Below are 17,066 nucleotides of genomic sequence, written 5' to 3'. Positions count from 1 at the left end.
CCTGGGCCAAGGACGGTCCCTAGCCCTGATGAAAAAGGAGGAGGGTTGGGCGTGGGGCTAGCAATCCCACCCTGTAAAAAAAACTACACTGCTAAAGAAATTGCAACCTAAAGTAGGGGCAGCTGGGCTAGCTCAGTGGATTGAGAGCTAGGCCTAGAGACGAAAAGGTCCTAGGTTCAAGTCTGGGCTCAGACACTTCCCAGCTGGGTGACCCTGAGCGACTATGTGTCCCATTGCCTACTGGTTGTGGCCCTATGCTCCTTGAATGGAGTCCCAGGATTAAAAAAAAAAACAAAAAAAAAAAAACAAAAAAAAAAAAACACAAATAAATAAAATGGAAGTCCAGAGAGATTAAAAGACTTACCCTGGGTCACTTAGCTAATAAATGTTAGAGCCAGGATTCAAACTCAAGTTTCCAGATTTTATATCCAAATGAGCATAATGAGGAAATACAAGGTTGCTGCAGTACAAGTTACAAAGGCCCAGGCTGTGGAGGGCCATAATTCCAACAGTCAAGAAAACTCACAAAATTTGAGTAGAATATGTCATGATTAATGTAGCAATCTCAGGAAAATGAATCTGTAGATACTTGTGAGAAGATTGGAGGATGAAAAGGCTGGTAGAAGAAAAGTCAGTCAGAAGAGGGTTTGTACTTCTGGCTTGAGACAGGTGATACAAGATTAAGAAAGGATTTTAACATTAAGAAAGGAAAGGAAAGATGTAGGAGACAGAATAAGGGATAGCAGATAGGACCTGGTCATATGTATGAGTATAAGATGATTTTAAGAAGTGGAAGCTAGATGACTAAGAATGCGGAACCAAGAACAAGCAAAATCAAACAAAGGAACTCTCCCTCCCTTCTTGGGAAAATAACATAAATTTGACTGTAGTCATTTCAGTCAGTTTTCACCCAAACAAAAATTATAATAATGTAAATAAAGATAACACTAACAGACAACTAAATTAATGTCAGAAATAACAATGATCAATGTTAGTTTGCATGTTGGACATTGAAGAGGGCAGCTACTGCAAGTGTGAAGAGGCTCTGTGAATCCCTATTCTTGAATCCTACTCCTATTAAACTGGAGTCCTTAATGAGGTGCTTCCTACTAACAGTCATGCCAATATGTAATTAGCTCAAAGCAAAGCAATTTAATGGAATGCTATATTACTAATAATTGGTATAAATTATTACCCCCATAAACCTGAGATGCATCCTCACACGAATACACAGAGTTTGTACAAAGAATAGGTAAAAAATTTAAAGAATACAATAGCACTTCTAAGGAGGTGGGGAACACATATTACCTTAGTATGGAAGTGCAAGACCTGGAAGACCTCTTTCCCCTGGGAGCCTCAAGGGTACTAATAAGTAGTATTTCCCATTGCTAGTGTTATGGAATAAAATGGAAATATATATATTTGGAATAAATGGGAATATAGAAAGTTAAGGAATGAATGGAGAATATATGAAGAGCAAATTAAGCAGGCTAATCACAGAGGCTAGGTACTTGAGGGTACTGGGAGGAAATAGGCTGGGTCCTTCAGGAAGGGAGATTATCTCAATGATATAAGAAGAATTGGCTCAGCCAGAGATGGTATGGGTCTGGCTGAAGGGTTTCTTCAGCCTCCAGCTGTTATTTTTAAGCTCCCTTGAGGGCGGAGTCAAGAGGCCCCTCCCTGCTGGTGAAAACTGAAACCTTACAGGAAATGAGGGCTGACCACTTCCTGCCCAAGATGGATGCCTAGGTTTGCCCTCAAGAAATAAATAAAGGCTATTCCTTTCCTTCTTGAGCCTTTGCCCTATTTGTGGATACAATGATCCACTAGAAACTCCTTGTATAAAAATCAAAGGGATTTATTATTGCCCAGGGTAAGCTGAGGGAAAAGGGGATTAGGGTTTGGTAACTGCTGCTAAGGGAGAAGCTGGTACTGGGGGAGGTGTCACTGAAGAGGGGATCAGGCAGAGGGAGCCAGCTCCCTCAGCCAAAGATAATTTCCCTGCCCTGATGTAAAGGTTCAGCAGATTGTTAAATGCAGTGATAGTTTGGTTTAGGTTACCCCTGCCTGTTTATAAAAGCTAATTCCCACAATTTCCACCCACCAAATCACCCTTCCTCTGAGAGCCCAATGTGGAAATCCAGGGGATAGCAGGATGTCAAAGGAGAGGTTCAGGGAAATCAGGCAAAGCCCCAAAGTCCCAAAAGCAAAAGGCCCTTCAGTTGTTACTCCGGGGATATGTATAGTCTCAGGCTCTAACAGTTTTCTGGTGAGCCCAGGGTTAACATTCTATCCCCTCCAACTGTCAGGGCTGCTACAGTTGGTTTGTAAAAGCAAGAGCTTTGCAGCAACCCTGCATTACACTAGTAAGAAAAGAGGGAAATTAAATACCCATTCCACTCCACTGAAAGCTCTGGTCTAAAAGCAAATTCTAAAATAATATTTTTAAAAGATCATCTACCCCTGGACACCTAATTCAATTAAAATGTCTACATTTGCTAAGCTGGTTAACACTGTTACTCATTTTCTGTTCCACTATCTAAACTTTCAACATTAAATAACTTTCAAAATTCAAGGAGGAAATACTTTAGGAAATGATACTGATTTGGTGAAGAGTTGAAGGCTACATTATTAGATTTTTATAAATACATGGGCCAAGTAGAAAGAAAGGTGGCTTGGGAAATGAGAGGTCTAGAAACAGTAGATCCTTATAAATTGGTCATATTCTAATGATACTGGATTTAGGGGTACAACTTATGATATTGCTACAGTGTGAAGTAGTTAGAGGAGGTAAGAAGAGGAAAGAAAAGGGAATCCAGGGAATAAAGTATTATGATTCTTATACTCCATGTTCTGAAGGGGGTTGAGGTTTTTCCATCTGAGTAAGACCTGGAATAAAAATCCTGGAATTGTGGTTTCGGTGTTATAGGGAACTCTGTTATGCAGAAAAATTAAGAATTTAGACATTTAGTGAAATTAGCAACCAGGCTGTTGGAACCTAAAGATTCTAATGATGGAATAGTGGCAAGGAAGGAAGGAAGGCTTTCCTGAGGACTCTGTTATGGAGGGAACAGTGTGATGCTGTTATTAGATGTCTCTAATGGAGAGCCCAGGAGAGGGGATTTTCTCTATCAAGGAGTCATCTGTTCTGCCAGGAAATAAAGGTGTGAGCATTGATCATAGCTCTGAAAGGTGGACTTCCAGTCTGAATTGGCTCACTGACTTCATCCTTCCTTTGGATTAATTTTGCTGAGGACCTGTGCTGGATCATTGCTGGAACAGAAGTGAACTCAGGTTGTAAGACATCCATTCACCTTCCAGCCTATTAAGCTAATCCAGGCAGACTGGGTTAGTATAGTATAGATCCTGACCCAGCTCCCAGTCCCTGAGTTTTGTCCTTAGATATCTAGGTTAGGGTGACCTCTCCCTACATCTCTTACCCTTTAAATTCATTATAAGATAATGGTTTTTTTAACTTCTTGTTGTTTCTTTTCCATAGTAATTAGGTATTCCTGGCTGATGTAGTAGTCTGAGTCAGTTGGATCCCAATTGCCACTTACTCAAACTGTCACAGCCCATTTGTATTTGTCTAAGGTAGTTATCCCTCTCCACTCTTCATTCCTCCTTCATCTTTCACCCCCTAGAAACTTCTGTGTGTTTACTTACCCACTTCAAATCCAGGATGAGGAAACTTCCTGTGCCATGTCAATCAGCACTTTCTATACAACTTATAGTCCTTAAAAAACAAAACAAAACCAAAAACATACCTTGCATTGTTACATCTTATGAGTCAATACTGTGTATTGGTTCCAAGATAGGGCCAGGCAATGGCAGTTAAGTGACTTGCCCAGGGTCACAAACTAGGAAGTGTGGAAGGCCAGATTTGAACCCAGGATCTCCTGTTTCTAGGCTTGCCTCTTAATCCACTGTTGCCACCTATCTGCTCCCAACAATTTATAATCTTAAAAATGCCATACGCATTAAGAAAAACCCAGGGTCAATAAACTGGGAGAGTATTTTTATGACAAAACTATCTGACAAATGTTTAACTTCCCAAATATATAAGGAACTTAGTCAAATTTACAATCAACAAATGATCAAGGGACATGAATAGGCAGTTTTCACATGATGAAATCAAAACTATCAATAAGCACATGAAAAAGTATTCTAATTCCCTTCTGATTAGAGAAATGCAAATAAAAACAACTCTGAGTTAACACCTCACAGCAGATTGGTCAATATGGCAGCAAAGGAAAGTGATAAATGTTGGAGGGGATGTGGCAAATTTGGGACACTAATACACTGCTGGTGGAGTTGTGTATTGGTCCAACCATTCTGGGGGACAATTTGGAATTATGCACAAAGGGCTTTAAAAGAACGCCTGCCCTTTGATCCAGACATACCACTACTGAGTTTGTACACCAAAGAAATAATAAGGAAAGAAACTTGTACAAAAATATTCATAGACCTACTCCGTGGTGGCAAAAAATTGGAAAATAAGAGGGTTTGTCCATTGATTGGGGAATGGCTTAACGAATTGTGGCATCTGATGGTGATGGAATATTAGTGTGCTGAAAGGAATAAAGAAATGGAGGAATTCCATGTGAACTGGAATGACCTCCAGGAAGGCGGGAAAGGAGCAGAACTGATAGATACACTGTGGGCACAATCGAATATAATGGACTTTTCTACTAGCAGCAACGAAATGACCCAGAACAATTCAGAGGAACTTGTGAGAAAGAACTCTATCAATATCCAGAGAAAGAACTATGAAACCAGAAATGCACTAGAAAACTCAATTATGTAGTGCAACAGGTATGTGATTAGGGTTTTGATGTTAAATGATCAATCTACTGCAAATAGAAACATGTTTTGAACAATGATACATGTATAACGAAAAGAGAAAAGAAGGGGGATTATGAATCATGTAACTGTAGAAAAACATTCTAAATAAAATTAAAAAAAAAAAAAAAAAAAAAAAAAAAAGAAGGGGCAGCTGGGTAGCTCAGTGGATTGAGAGCCAGGCCTACAGACAGGAGGTCCTGGATTCAAATCTGGCCTCAGATACTTCCTAGCTGCGTGACCCTGGGAAAGTCAATTGACCCCCATTGCCTACCCTTACCACTCTTCTGCCTTGGAGCCAATATACAGTATTGACTCCAAGAGGGAAGGCAAGGGTTTAAAAAAGAAAAAAAAGAAAAACCCAGGGTCCCAGAGGTTAGTTTTGAAGGCAGGTTTGCCTGGCTCTGAAACCTACTCTCTATCCATTATGCCATACCGCCTAAAGTTATATATGACAAATATAAGCTAAATTTACTGTTATTTTTAAATTGGATAATGGGATACATCTTACAATCAATTTTGTCTACTATATCTTTCTTGTAACGAAATGGATTACCCATTCAAGAGGCTCATGGTTGCTGATTCTTTTTAACATTATAAATCTACTTAATTTCATAAAAAAAGTTAAACTAATAAAATATAGAAGTTTTTTGCAACTGGTATCATTTTTTACCCATTATACATTTGTAATAAGGAACTTCTGGGGGATATCTTGAGTGACAGGAAGGTTGGTTGAAGACCTTGGAATGTGCTCGGGGTGGCAAGAGCCAGGGTCAGAAGACAGTTGGAACCACCCTATAAATACCCAGGGACAACAGCAAACTGAATATCTCATTCTTGAGGATTCTTGGGAAGAGGGTCGTTTGGAGGGAGAGTAGGCCTAGACCTGCAATCCAGCATCCATATCTGAGTGCCATAGGAAATCAATTACCAGCTAATTGATTGTACTGAGAGAAACATCATCACAACCAACAAGAAGAATATCACTAACCTTCCTTATCCTTTGACTTGTGCCATGGCCGGGCTAAGCCAGGGATTGAGAGAGGGAGAAGAAAGCTCCAGCCTATTACCAAACCTATCATCTAGTTGATTCAGTTCACCTTTATTCATTTAGACTTAGCTTAATATTTCCCCAAACCCTTTATCCTGTTTCCTTGTTCCTAACCCTTATAGATAGCAAATAAACCCTGTTACAGTTCAATCAAAGAAGATTGGTGTTCCTTTCCTAATTGGTGAATCATCTATAGCTGATTAGGGAAGATTTATAAACTGTAGTCAGAATAGTGCTAATCCAACGAGCATATCTATACCAGCCCAAACCTATCTTTTACCATCCAATCCAACCCCAAGTCAGGGCTAGAGGAGTTATTAAACACACTTACAACTCCCATTAGATTCCTGATTTGGGTGCTGTTGTGGGCAGAGGCTTGGCTAAGCTGATCTCCATAGGCTTGGGGTCACTAACACATTGGGTAACCACCTGGCAAACACTTCACCCAATAGCCCAGATTCGTCCAGTGCCTGCAATTTCCACTGTCTACTTGGCAGACTCAGTCAACAGAGCCTGTCAGGTCAAGTGAGGCTTAGCAGCCTTCTTATTACCAACCTGCCTCCAGTAATTTACCCATAACACATTTCAACTTTATCATTCAAATGAAACTGCTCTTTGCAAAGTATTAACAATCTCTTAATTGTCAAATCTAATAGGCTTTTCTTTTCGATATTCATCTTTTTTAACCTTTCTGCAGACTATTAACACTATCAATCAATCACCTTTTCTTTGATGCTCTTCTCTCTAGATTTTGTGCTACCACTTACTCCTTTGTTTACCACTTACCAGGGTGAATGCTCCATGTTTCCATTCTTTCCATTCAAGATCTTTGCTAGATTTTCAACCAGGTTAGGCCTCTAACCACATCTATCTCTTCTTTATACTATTTAACTCTTATTTCATAAAGCTTCTGTGGATACAATCATCATCTCTGCTGATAGTTCTCAAATATTATCTAGCACTAACCGTGGTTGGACACTTCCGACTATTTATTAAACATCTCAAACAGAATTTTTCATAGACATCTAAAAATAAAAATGTCCACAAGTGAATTAATTATCTCTCCCCCTCAAAACTTCCTCTTTTTCTAACTTCCTTATTACTGAGGAGGGCACTATTATCCTTTCAGTCTCCCAGGCTATAAATCTAAGTGTCATCCTTGCCTCCTCTCTCTCAGTCCATATTCAATCTATTGACAAGACCATTTGGTTTACCCTTTTAAAGATTTCTCATATATACTTACTTCTTTCTTCTGACATTACAACTACTTTGCTTATCACCTCAGGCCTGGACTACTGTAATGTCATGTTGGTTAATTCCCTTGCAACAACTCACATTCCAGTCCATTCTCTAGTCCTCTGGCTAAAATATAGGTCTAACCATATGTCATTTAAATTATTTTCTACCTAAAAAAAAGTCCTTTATAAAATAGCCCATTCTAAAATTCACAAATTATTTATAATACCTTATTCTGCAACCTGGGGATACTGGCTTCCTTGTGGTTCTTCATGTCTAGATTTCAGGCATTTCTACTGGCTGTCACTGATGCCTGGAATATTTTCCTTCTTTATCTCTTTATTCTGACTTCCCTAATTTCTACTAAAATCCCACTTTTTACAAGAAGTCTTTTCTGGTCTCTCTGCCTATGTTGATTATTTCCAATTTATTCTGCCCATAGTTTGTTTGTGCATAGCTGTTTACATGTTGTCTCCTCTTTCAGACTGACTTCCTTGAAAGGGAGGGAATATCTTTTTCCTTTCTTAATATTCCCATAGCAAAGAGCTTCACATCTAGATAAACCTTAATGAAGTACTTAACTGACTGATGCAGAATAGGTAAAACTATATATAGTAGTTATCAATTTCCAAATATTAAATACATATACAAAGATTTCTCAATCACCCTTTATTTGGGATATTTTTTCAACAATAACACCAAAATGTGAAAGACAAAAATAAGACTCTAATTTAAAGATGAGTTATTGCCTAAGTTAATTTCTATGTTTTGTTATCTTGAATCTAGTACACTGTCTCCCACAAATTCCTTTTTTATATAAGAATAGTGGTTAGTTTCCAATTCACTTGACATTATTCTATTTAATACATACAGTAGCAGAAGTATCATGCACTTCAAATGAAAAACACTAGGAAAGATTATTGATGTAAAATTAACTACTAAAGAAAAACCAGTGAATTGAAAAAGAAAGAGGAAAGCTAATTTAATCAGAAGATAACAAATGATGGAAATCTGTAGTGAGTCATGGTTGGGTCTAGGGCAGTGTCGGTAAGCCTTTTAGAGATTGTATATTCAAACTATACCTTCCAGTTGCCTGTAAGCCCCTTGTATTACCTCAGACAGCAGAGGAAGAAAGTGCTCACATTGGATGGCTGGGGCATGCAAAAATATGTCCTCAAGTGTGGTGGAAAAGGGGAATGGAGCACCCCCTTAGGCATACTGGGGCACATGTGCCACATCTTCGCCAACACGGGTCTAGGGAATGGTGGAGTGATAAAGGTATTAAGAACCAGAGGAGACCTGATCCTCCATAAATATCCAGGTAAAGCTCTAAAAATGCACCAGAAAGAACAGTGATAAGGGAAATATCTATAAGTCCATCCATTTAATTCAAGACTTGAAAAAGTGTCTCAGAGAATTCTATGGAAGCTCTAGATAGAGATAAGCCAAGATTGGCAAAGGCATGCAGGGCAGATTGGAAAGAAATTGGAAAGAGTCAGGCTAACACCCAGGCAGCAGAGAATCCAGGCCCAGGAAGCAGAGTACTTATCTAACCAGCCTAGTCCCACAGAGCAGAAGCTATAGCTAGAGAAAGGGGCAGGGAGGCAAAAAAAACTCAGATCTTATAGGAAGCTACATATGAATTCAGTTATCATCTGATAAGGGGCCTGTCAGATTCACAGTAAGAAATGGAGTTAATTCTAGGTTTGGAACTGTTTAAGAAGGTGGGAAAGAAGCTTAAGGTTATATCCTAAGATGAGTCGCTAGGATTCTAAGCCAAAATACAGGCATTCCTACAGAAGGCAAGACCTAGTCTTAGCCAATAAATCTAGTATGAAGCAGAGCCTGCTCAAAATCTCTGTTAAAAAGATAGGAAGGAAGAGTGCTCCCAATATAGAAAATGAGATTGGAGATAGGAAATCTGAAAACAATGAAGAAATGCTATGGGCCTGAGAAAAGGCCATGAGGTAAACTCAAAAGAAGAAACCCTACCTAAAAGAACTACAAAATTGCCTGGAAGAAATGAGACAGAAAACTCAATGTTAATACGTTAAGCTTGTTCAGTTTTCTAATTTAAAAGATAAAGAAAATGAGGCCTAAGAAGCCAATAATTCTCTTTCTTGAGGCATTTTTTAAGACCTTTAGAAATGTATGCCATTGTTTTACATTAGGTCTAATTAAATGTTACAATTTATAACATCCTTTTCCCTCAATATAAATATATTTCTATCATTATATTTGCATTTGTCCACCATGACTTGTTCCAAAATGAAAAGAAAACGGAAGGAAGAAGAGAGAAAAAAGAATAAGATGATGAACTATGGAGAAGGAAAAAATGAGAGGAAGAGAAGGGAAATTTTTTTTATTGGGGGGGGGGGGGACTGAATAAATGTGAAAAAGGGTAAGGATATAGATATAATGAATGTGCATACTTGTGATGCCTGACCTTTAGTTAAGAACCTGGTACTATTCATCACTACCCACTCTTAGCCAGACATCACTACTTCCCCCTTTCCATTAAGTAACTCTTAGGTAATGGTCAAAAGATGGTCAGAAGATGTATCTAACCCAGTGATGGGCAAACTTTTAAAAGAGAGGGTCAAAGGAAATGTTCATCTGTCAGTCTGTTTCTAAGGTGACTCTTTCGAAGTTTCATTATATTGTATCCTACTTGTATTCGTCAGATTAGGAATAATGTTGCAAGGCCAGATAGAACATTTCAGGCCCCCCCAATACTCCCTCCCAAAATATGACCCGCGGGCCGTAGTTTGCTCATCACTGATCTAACCTACAGACAAATAAAGAATACTCTTAGCTGACCTAACCAATGAATATTGCTTCCGGGTGTTTCTATTCTTGGAGGGGCATGACTATTTTGTACTATTTTTTTACCGGTATAAAAGTTTTCTAATTCTTTGGGGTATAAAGGAAGGTCTTTCACAGTGTTCAGGGTCCTCTGGTCATGGCCAGGGGTCCAGCTTTGTTGTGGGATCAGCCCTCCCATAATAAATCTCTTTATAGCTTAGATATTTTGCTTATCATTTGCTTACCTGTGCTTAGAAAAAATTAAGCAACAATATCTAGTCTGAGAAGACTGAAGGCACTTGGAGATGTGAAATTGGAGGCCAGCAAAGAGATTAGGGTAGGAAAGGCAGCCTGGAGTATAATCAGCATTTTGATGGTAATTAAATCTATGAGAGCTGATGAGATCACCAAGTGAAGTAGCATATAGGGAAAAGTGAAGATGATTAGGATGTTGACCTGAGGGGTACCTAAAGACAGTTGACATGCTCTAGAAGTGGATCTAGTAAACAGGAGTGGTCAGATAAACTGGAGGAAAACTGGGAGACTAGTTACCTGAAAACCTAGAGAGAAGAGAGTATCAAGAAGAAAAGAATGATCAACAGTGTCAAAAGCTGCAGAGGTGAAGAAGGAAATTTAAGAAAACCTGTCACTGGGACTGACAATTAGGAGATCATTAGCTTTTGGAAAAGGCTATTTCAGTGGAATGATAGGTCAGACTTTAAGGAGTCTTAAAGAAGAGAGTGAGGAGAGAGAAATTAAAGGCATCATTTTATATGACCTCTGTGAGAAGTATAGTTACAAAGAACAGAAGAAAAATAGGATGATAACAAAGATGAAAAGATCAAGAAGGGAATTTTTTAAGATAGGGAAGACATGGGCATGTGTACAGGTGGTAGAAAAGGAGCCAGTAGAAGAAAACATTATGGGGATGGGAGTGGGGGGCATTTTGTTGGAAAAGATAGGATGGAATGGAATAAACAAATGACAGGAATTAAATATTTGCAAGCAGGTAGCTTGAAACTTTCTAAATATCAATATACTGAAATAAGAAAATCTAGCAAAGGGGGGGGAAATTCATATTCAAGATATTTTGACTTTTGAATATAACAAGAAACTATTCATGAAATTCACCTATTCATACATATTTAAAAAAACCAAAACACCTCAGAATTGATTTTTACCATGGTTTTTCCTGATCCTCTAGGTCCAATAATTAATGCAGAATTACTTTCTCCATGGATAGCTGTTCGTTTTAGCAGATCAATTAAGAGTCTGAAATTATAACAGATAAAAATGAAAAGAGAGAAACTATTAAGTTCTGTCAGCATTAAGGAAAAAAATAAAGCAAAACAAAACCCAAACAATTTAAGCAGAAATGTAGTAATAACTTTTAATACGAAGAAGAAGTGGGGAAAGCAATAACATTAGAGTCAAAGAACCTTAGGAGTGGTCAAGTTGCTCTAGTCAAGTTTAAAAATGGGTAACATGCAAGCTTACTTGTACTGTGTCTGTACTCCAAACAGGTTACCCTTTGGAATCTGGTGACAAAATCTTGCACGAAAAATTCTTTGTACCTTAAAAAAAAAAAAAAAAAAAAAAAAAAAAGGATCATCGGAAATAAAAATATATTTTTGGCTATGAACAAAATTTTGAAATATACTGGGAAAATGAGTATCTAGAATAAGGTACTAAAAATTCCATTTCTAAAGCCTTGAACAAATCAATAACCCTTTTGAAAATTATTTCCCAAACTACATAAGATAAGAGTTAAATAATTGGTAAAACTTGCATTCTAAAATTTTATTTTATTTATTTATTTTTGTAAGCCCTTATCTTCCACCTTAGAACCAACAGGCAGAAGAATGGTAAGGGCTAGGCAATGGGGGTCAAGTGAATTGTCCAGGGTCACACAGCTAGGAAGGGTCTGACACCAGATTTGAACCTAGGACCTCCCATGTCTAAGCCTGGCTCTCAATCTACTGAGAAACCTAGCTAACTCCAATTCTAAAATTTTATGATTTACCTCACTCTTCAAACTTCCATGTCTCCAAAAAAGCCTTGCTAATTATCATGATGCTAGTTCCTTCTTCTATGGACTTGGAAAAGAATTCCTTTTGGCACTCCAAGAGATACACTAAGGAAGACCCTAAGGATCCTCTGAGAATGTAGGAGTACAAGGTAATAATTTTAAAAAGGGAGAGAAAAAAACAATCTTCCTCCCCAAACATTATTAACTGGATATGGTTGGCAATACAGATGTAGCTGGTATAAATTGATCACTGTATACTTAACTTTATTTTAAAAATGCTCCAGCATGCCAAGCATATGTCTATGAAACCAAAATATTTAGAAGTATATCATATTCTTATCCAGTTTAAATTTACCAAGATGAATGGTCACTTATCTAATAATCTATATGAAAAAGTTTGTTCTAACCTGACCAAACTAAAAGATGTTTTATTCCATTTTAGCTAATACAGTTGTTTGAAAAGAACAAAGAATTTCTAGGAAAGATCAGTTGCCAGGACACAAAAAGCATTCCTGGACAGTTAAGTGCCCAATCTTGGGAGGTGATCTAATCAACTTTTAAAACTAGACTATAAAGTTGCTTATATTATAGAATAAAGCAATCACAGAACTTTAGAGCTAGATTCCAATTCCTTACCTTATATGAAAATTCTCAACTTCACTTTAGGATAAGGAGTATCCTTATCCTAAAATAAAAGTATTATCATTAGTGAATAAACAAAATCACTGAGCAAGTTTTTAAATTAAAATTTTATAACTAACTTATTTTAAGATCACTCTTCCCAATATATTTTTAAGTCATCTCCCTGCTAGCAAACATTGTTTTATAACAAAAAAGGAAAGGGGAAAAAAATCCCTCAAGTTTAGCAAAACTAACCAGTACCTCATCACAAATTCAGGCACTTTAAGAATACTTCCACACCCTTAATCCCCTCTACTTCTGAAAAGGAGGTAGCAAAGTACTTAAGTTTCCCTCATCTTTGGGTCCAAGCTTAGTCATTTATAATTTCACAGCCTACAGTTTTATTCAAGTTATTTTTTTTTCATTTATATTGTTGTAGTCAGTGTATACTATTTTCATGCTTCTAACTGCTTGACACTGCATCAACAGTTCTTACAAATTTTCCCATGACTCTATATTAAATATGTTGATTTTTTCACAGTAGTGTTCTGTTAAATTGATGTATGTGCTACAACTTGCTTTTACCCTTCCCTCATCAAGGGGAACTGCTTTGTTTCCAATTCTTTGCTAATACAAAGATATGATAAATTATGCTTAAGAAAACATCATTGGGGGGGGCATCTAGGTAGCTCAGTGGATTGAGAGCTAGATCTAGAGACAAGGAGGTCCTAGATTAAAATCTGGCCTTAGATACTTCCTAGCTGTGTGACCCTGGGCAAGTCACCTAACCCTCATTGCCTAGTCCTTACAGCTCTTCTGCCTTGGAACCAATACACAGTATTGCTTTTGAGACAAAAGGTAATGGTTTAAAAAAATCATGAACCTCCTTGAGGTATGTGCCTTGCTGTAGAATTTTTGAGTCAAAGAAAACAAACATTTTATGTATGTTTTTTATATAATTCCAAATTGTTTTTCAGGATAGTTTCACTTAAGTAATTTCTAATCAGTACATACTACCAGCAGTACTTAAGATATATATTTCAAGACAAAATTTATGATAGAGGTATATCAATAAAGTAATTTAAAAGATCATGTTCATTCATTAAAAGAATAGGGAAAGGGACTGGGATAATAACAGCTAGCATTTATGTAGTACTTTAAGCTTTCCAAACACTTTATAAACATAATCTCATTTTTTTCCTCATGACAACCCTGGTAAGTAGGTACCAATATTATTCTCCTTAAGAATGAGGAAACTGAAGTAGAGGTTAAGTAATTTGCCCAGAGTCACACAAGTAATGTCAGTGGAACAATTTCAACTCAGTTCTTTTTGACTCCAAGTCAAGCATTCTATCCACTGCACCAACTATCAGCCTCTCAGTGACCCCATATGAGGGAAGAGATGTGTCATTTGATTGGTACAGGTAAGGAAACTCCCTCTACTAATGCATTATCAACATGTTCTGACAATCTGTCCAGATTAAAATAATCATTTTTTGCCAGAAACAGGACTTCGATCCCATTCAATCTAAGTTTGAGAATAATTCTCTTTTCACAATGACAAGCTATAGGGGAAAAAATTATGCCAATACAGAATATATTTATAATAATACATAGTCCAAACTCTGGAAAAATAAATTTAATGCATACGAACTCTTATTTTTTTTTAAAGTTTAGATTAAAGATCACTGGATTTTAATGACTGTATCTCTTTCTGCCCTCTGGCTAGTCTTTAGTCATTTAGATCTAAGATCTTTTCCACATCACTCCCAACACACCCTAATCTTGATTCTTTCCCAGGCAATTCAATCTCTCCCTTAGCCAGATCTTTGCCTTTAGGAACAATCATTTACCAAGGTAGGTTAAAACAAAAAACAAAAATAAAACATTATCCTAGATCTTGGTGCTCTTTTAATTATGACACTTTTATTATGAACTTCTTTAGCCAAACTTCTCTAAGCAGTTACCTATCCTAGCATCTTTCATTTACTATTCCTTGAACAAACCTGCTACCAGCTTTGTGTCCCAAATATTCTACAAGAATTGTTCACTAGGGTCACTAGTAACCTCCTAATATACCAAGCACTGGTGTTTTCTCAGAAAACAGAGGACTTAAGGTTTAGAATTGAAATAGGCCTCAGAAATCCTTTAACTCCCTTACTTTTCAGATCAGGAAACTGAAGTCCAAAAATGAAAAAAAGTAGAACTGAGATTTGAACCCAAGTTCTAGGGCTTTAAATCCAGAGTTCTTTTTGTTTCACCAGTCATTTTCATCCTTGACCTTTCCAGGGCATCTGAGATTATTGAAAAATGATATTTTCAGGAATCCAGTAAAAAAAAAATTATGCATCAATAATGTTCCAGGCACCATACTAAGCACTAGGGATATAATTAATAAAAAGGAAATAGTCCCCTATCCTCAATGTACTTACAATCTAAAGGGGGAAAATACATGCAAAAGGCAGGAAAACACACAGAGGGTAAGTTAGTTATTTAATATCACTTGACCTAACGTTTCTGAACTGTTAAGATAGCATAGCAAAGAGAGAAAGCTGGGCCTAGAGTCAGAAAGACCAAAGTTCCAACTAGTTTCATTTAATTACTAGCTTACTAGATGTGTAAGTTATTTCAACATTACCTACCTCATTTTCTTCAACTGTAAAATGGAGATGATTATAATAATAATAACAACAACAACAACATTTACCTCTGTAGATTGTTGTATCAAATGATTTCTATATTTGGAAAGTCCTTAGTACAGGGCTTCACACATAGTAGGTACTTAAATGGTTTTTCAGGTCTGGGTCCCCTTTCTCTTCTCAAACTATACTTCTCACGAGGTTATATCACTAGTTCCTTTGGGTTCAGTTACCTCTAAGTATGATTCTGTCTCTCTCTTATGAGGACTGATGTATATATCTAGCTCCAACCTCATTCTTAAGCTCAAGTTTGAGCTTTCTAGATACCTTGATCACTACAAGTATCTCAAAAACTCAATACGTCTAAAACAGAATTCATCTTTTCCCCAAACTTACTATTCCATCATACCTCTCTATTTCCCTACACAACCCAACCCTCTATTACCTAGAGTTGAAACCTTGGTGTCAAACTCATTTTCGCTGACCCCTTAGATTCAATCAGTTGTCAAATGTTGTTTCTAACTTCACAGTGTCTCTTGTATATATCATGGTCTCCTTTCTGATACAGCTGCCACTCTGATACAGATCCTCATTACCTCATACCTGGACTATGACAATAGCCTGTGGTTGGTTTTCCTGCATTAAGCTTCTTCTCATATTGATCTAAACCACATTCATCTGCCAAAGTGATAATGCTAAAGTAAAGGTCCTCAAGAAACCCACACTATATCCTACCATTGCCACAAAGCTACCATTTTCTCTTTCTCCTTTCACAGCTAAATATGCTGAACAAGCTATCTATGCTTAGAACTTCCAATTTCTCTCTTCCCAATCTCTTTTAAGACCTCTGCAACCTGGCTTCTGATCTTATCCATCAAATGAAATTGCTGTCTCCCAAGTTTCCATTTATTTCTCAAATGTAATAGTGATTTCTCAATCTTCATTCTCTTCTGGAGCTTTCTACAGAATTAGACACTATCAATTACTTATCTTTCCTAGATAATCTCTCCTCAGAGAGGATTTTTTACAACACTACTTTCTCTTGGTTCTCCTATGTCCATGATCATTCCCCTTCTTAATATACTTTCTTGGGGCTTCATCCACATCATGCCCACTATCTGTGGTAGTCCCCCAAGGTTCCTTTCTGGGCCCTCTTCTCTTTTCTCTCTCTACTCTCTCAGTGATATCTCATTAGTCCCCCAAAAGGTTCAGTATCAACTCTACAGAAATGATTACAAGACCTATATAATAATAAATGACAAATATTTATAGTACCTATATCATTTGATCCTTGTAACAACCCTGGCAGGTAGATGCTACTATCATCACCCCCATTTTAAAGATAGGAAAATTAGGAAAAGAGAGATTTAAAAACCTGGCCAGAGAGATACACAGCTAATGTCTGAAGCCTGATTTGAATGAAGGCTTTCTTTTAAGTCTATTTAATTAATTATTTTCAAATATTTTTCCATGATTCCATGATTCATGTTCTTTCCCTCCCCTCCTCCCACCCCTCTCCTGCAGCCAATGAGCAATTCCACTGGGTTTTATATGTCATTGATCAAGACCTATTTCCATATTAATAATATTTGCACTAGAGTGATTGTTTAGAGTCTATATCCCCAATCATAGCCCCATCAAACCACGTGATCAAGCAGTTGTTTTTCTTCTATGTTTCTGCTCCCACAGTTCTTTCTCTGGATGTGGATAGCATTCTCTCTCATAAGACCCTCAGAATTGTCCTGTATCATTGCATTACTGAATGCAGGCTTTCTTGACTGTAGGCCCAAGCATTCTATTTTTCTACTGCCCCAGGCTATAATTATGAAACACAACCTTCAAT

General features: G+C 37.3%; 1 protein-coding gene across 1 annotated transcript in view; it reads right to left on the bottom strand.

Annotated features, from left to right (window-relative positions):
- ORC4 (origin recognition complex subunit 4) overlaps positions 1-17,066 on the bottom strand; it is a 116,332-nt gene that overhangs the window by 41,345 nt on the left and 57,921 nt on the right. Inside the window, exons 3-4 of the mRNA XM_044669888.1 lie at positions 11,432-11,508; positions 11,116-11,206 (exon numbers count right to left, since the gene is read on the bottom strand). Of these exons, the coding sequence (XP_044525823.1) occupies positions 11,116-11,206; positions 11,432-11,508 (168 nt within the window). The remainder of the gene's footprint in view (positions 1-11,115; positions 11,207-11,431; positions 11,509-17,066) is intronic.

This window comes from Gracilinanus agilis, chromosome 3, assembly GCF_016433145.1.
Source record: "Gracilinanus agilis isolate LMUSP501 chromosome 3, AgileGrace, whole genome shotgun sequence".
Taxonomy (NCBI): domain Eukaryota; kingdom Metazoa; phylum Chordata; class Mammalia; order Didelphimorphia; family Didelphidae; genus Gracilinanus; species Gracilinanus agilis.
This window is presented reverse-complemented; position numbering and strand designations above follow the sequence as displayed.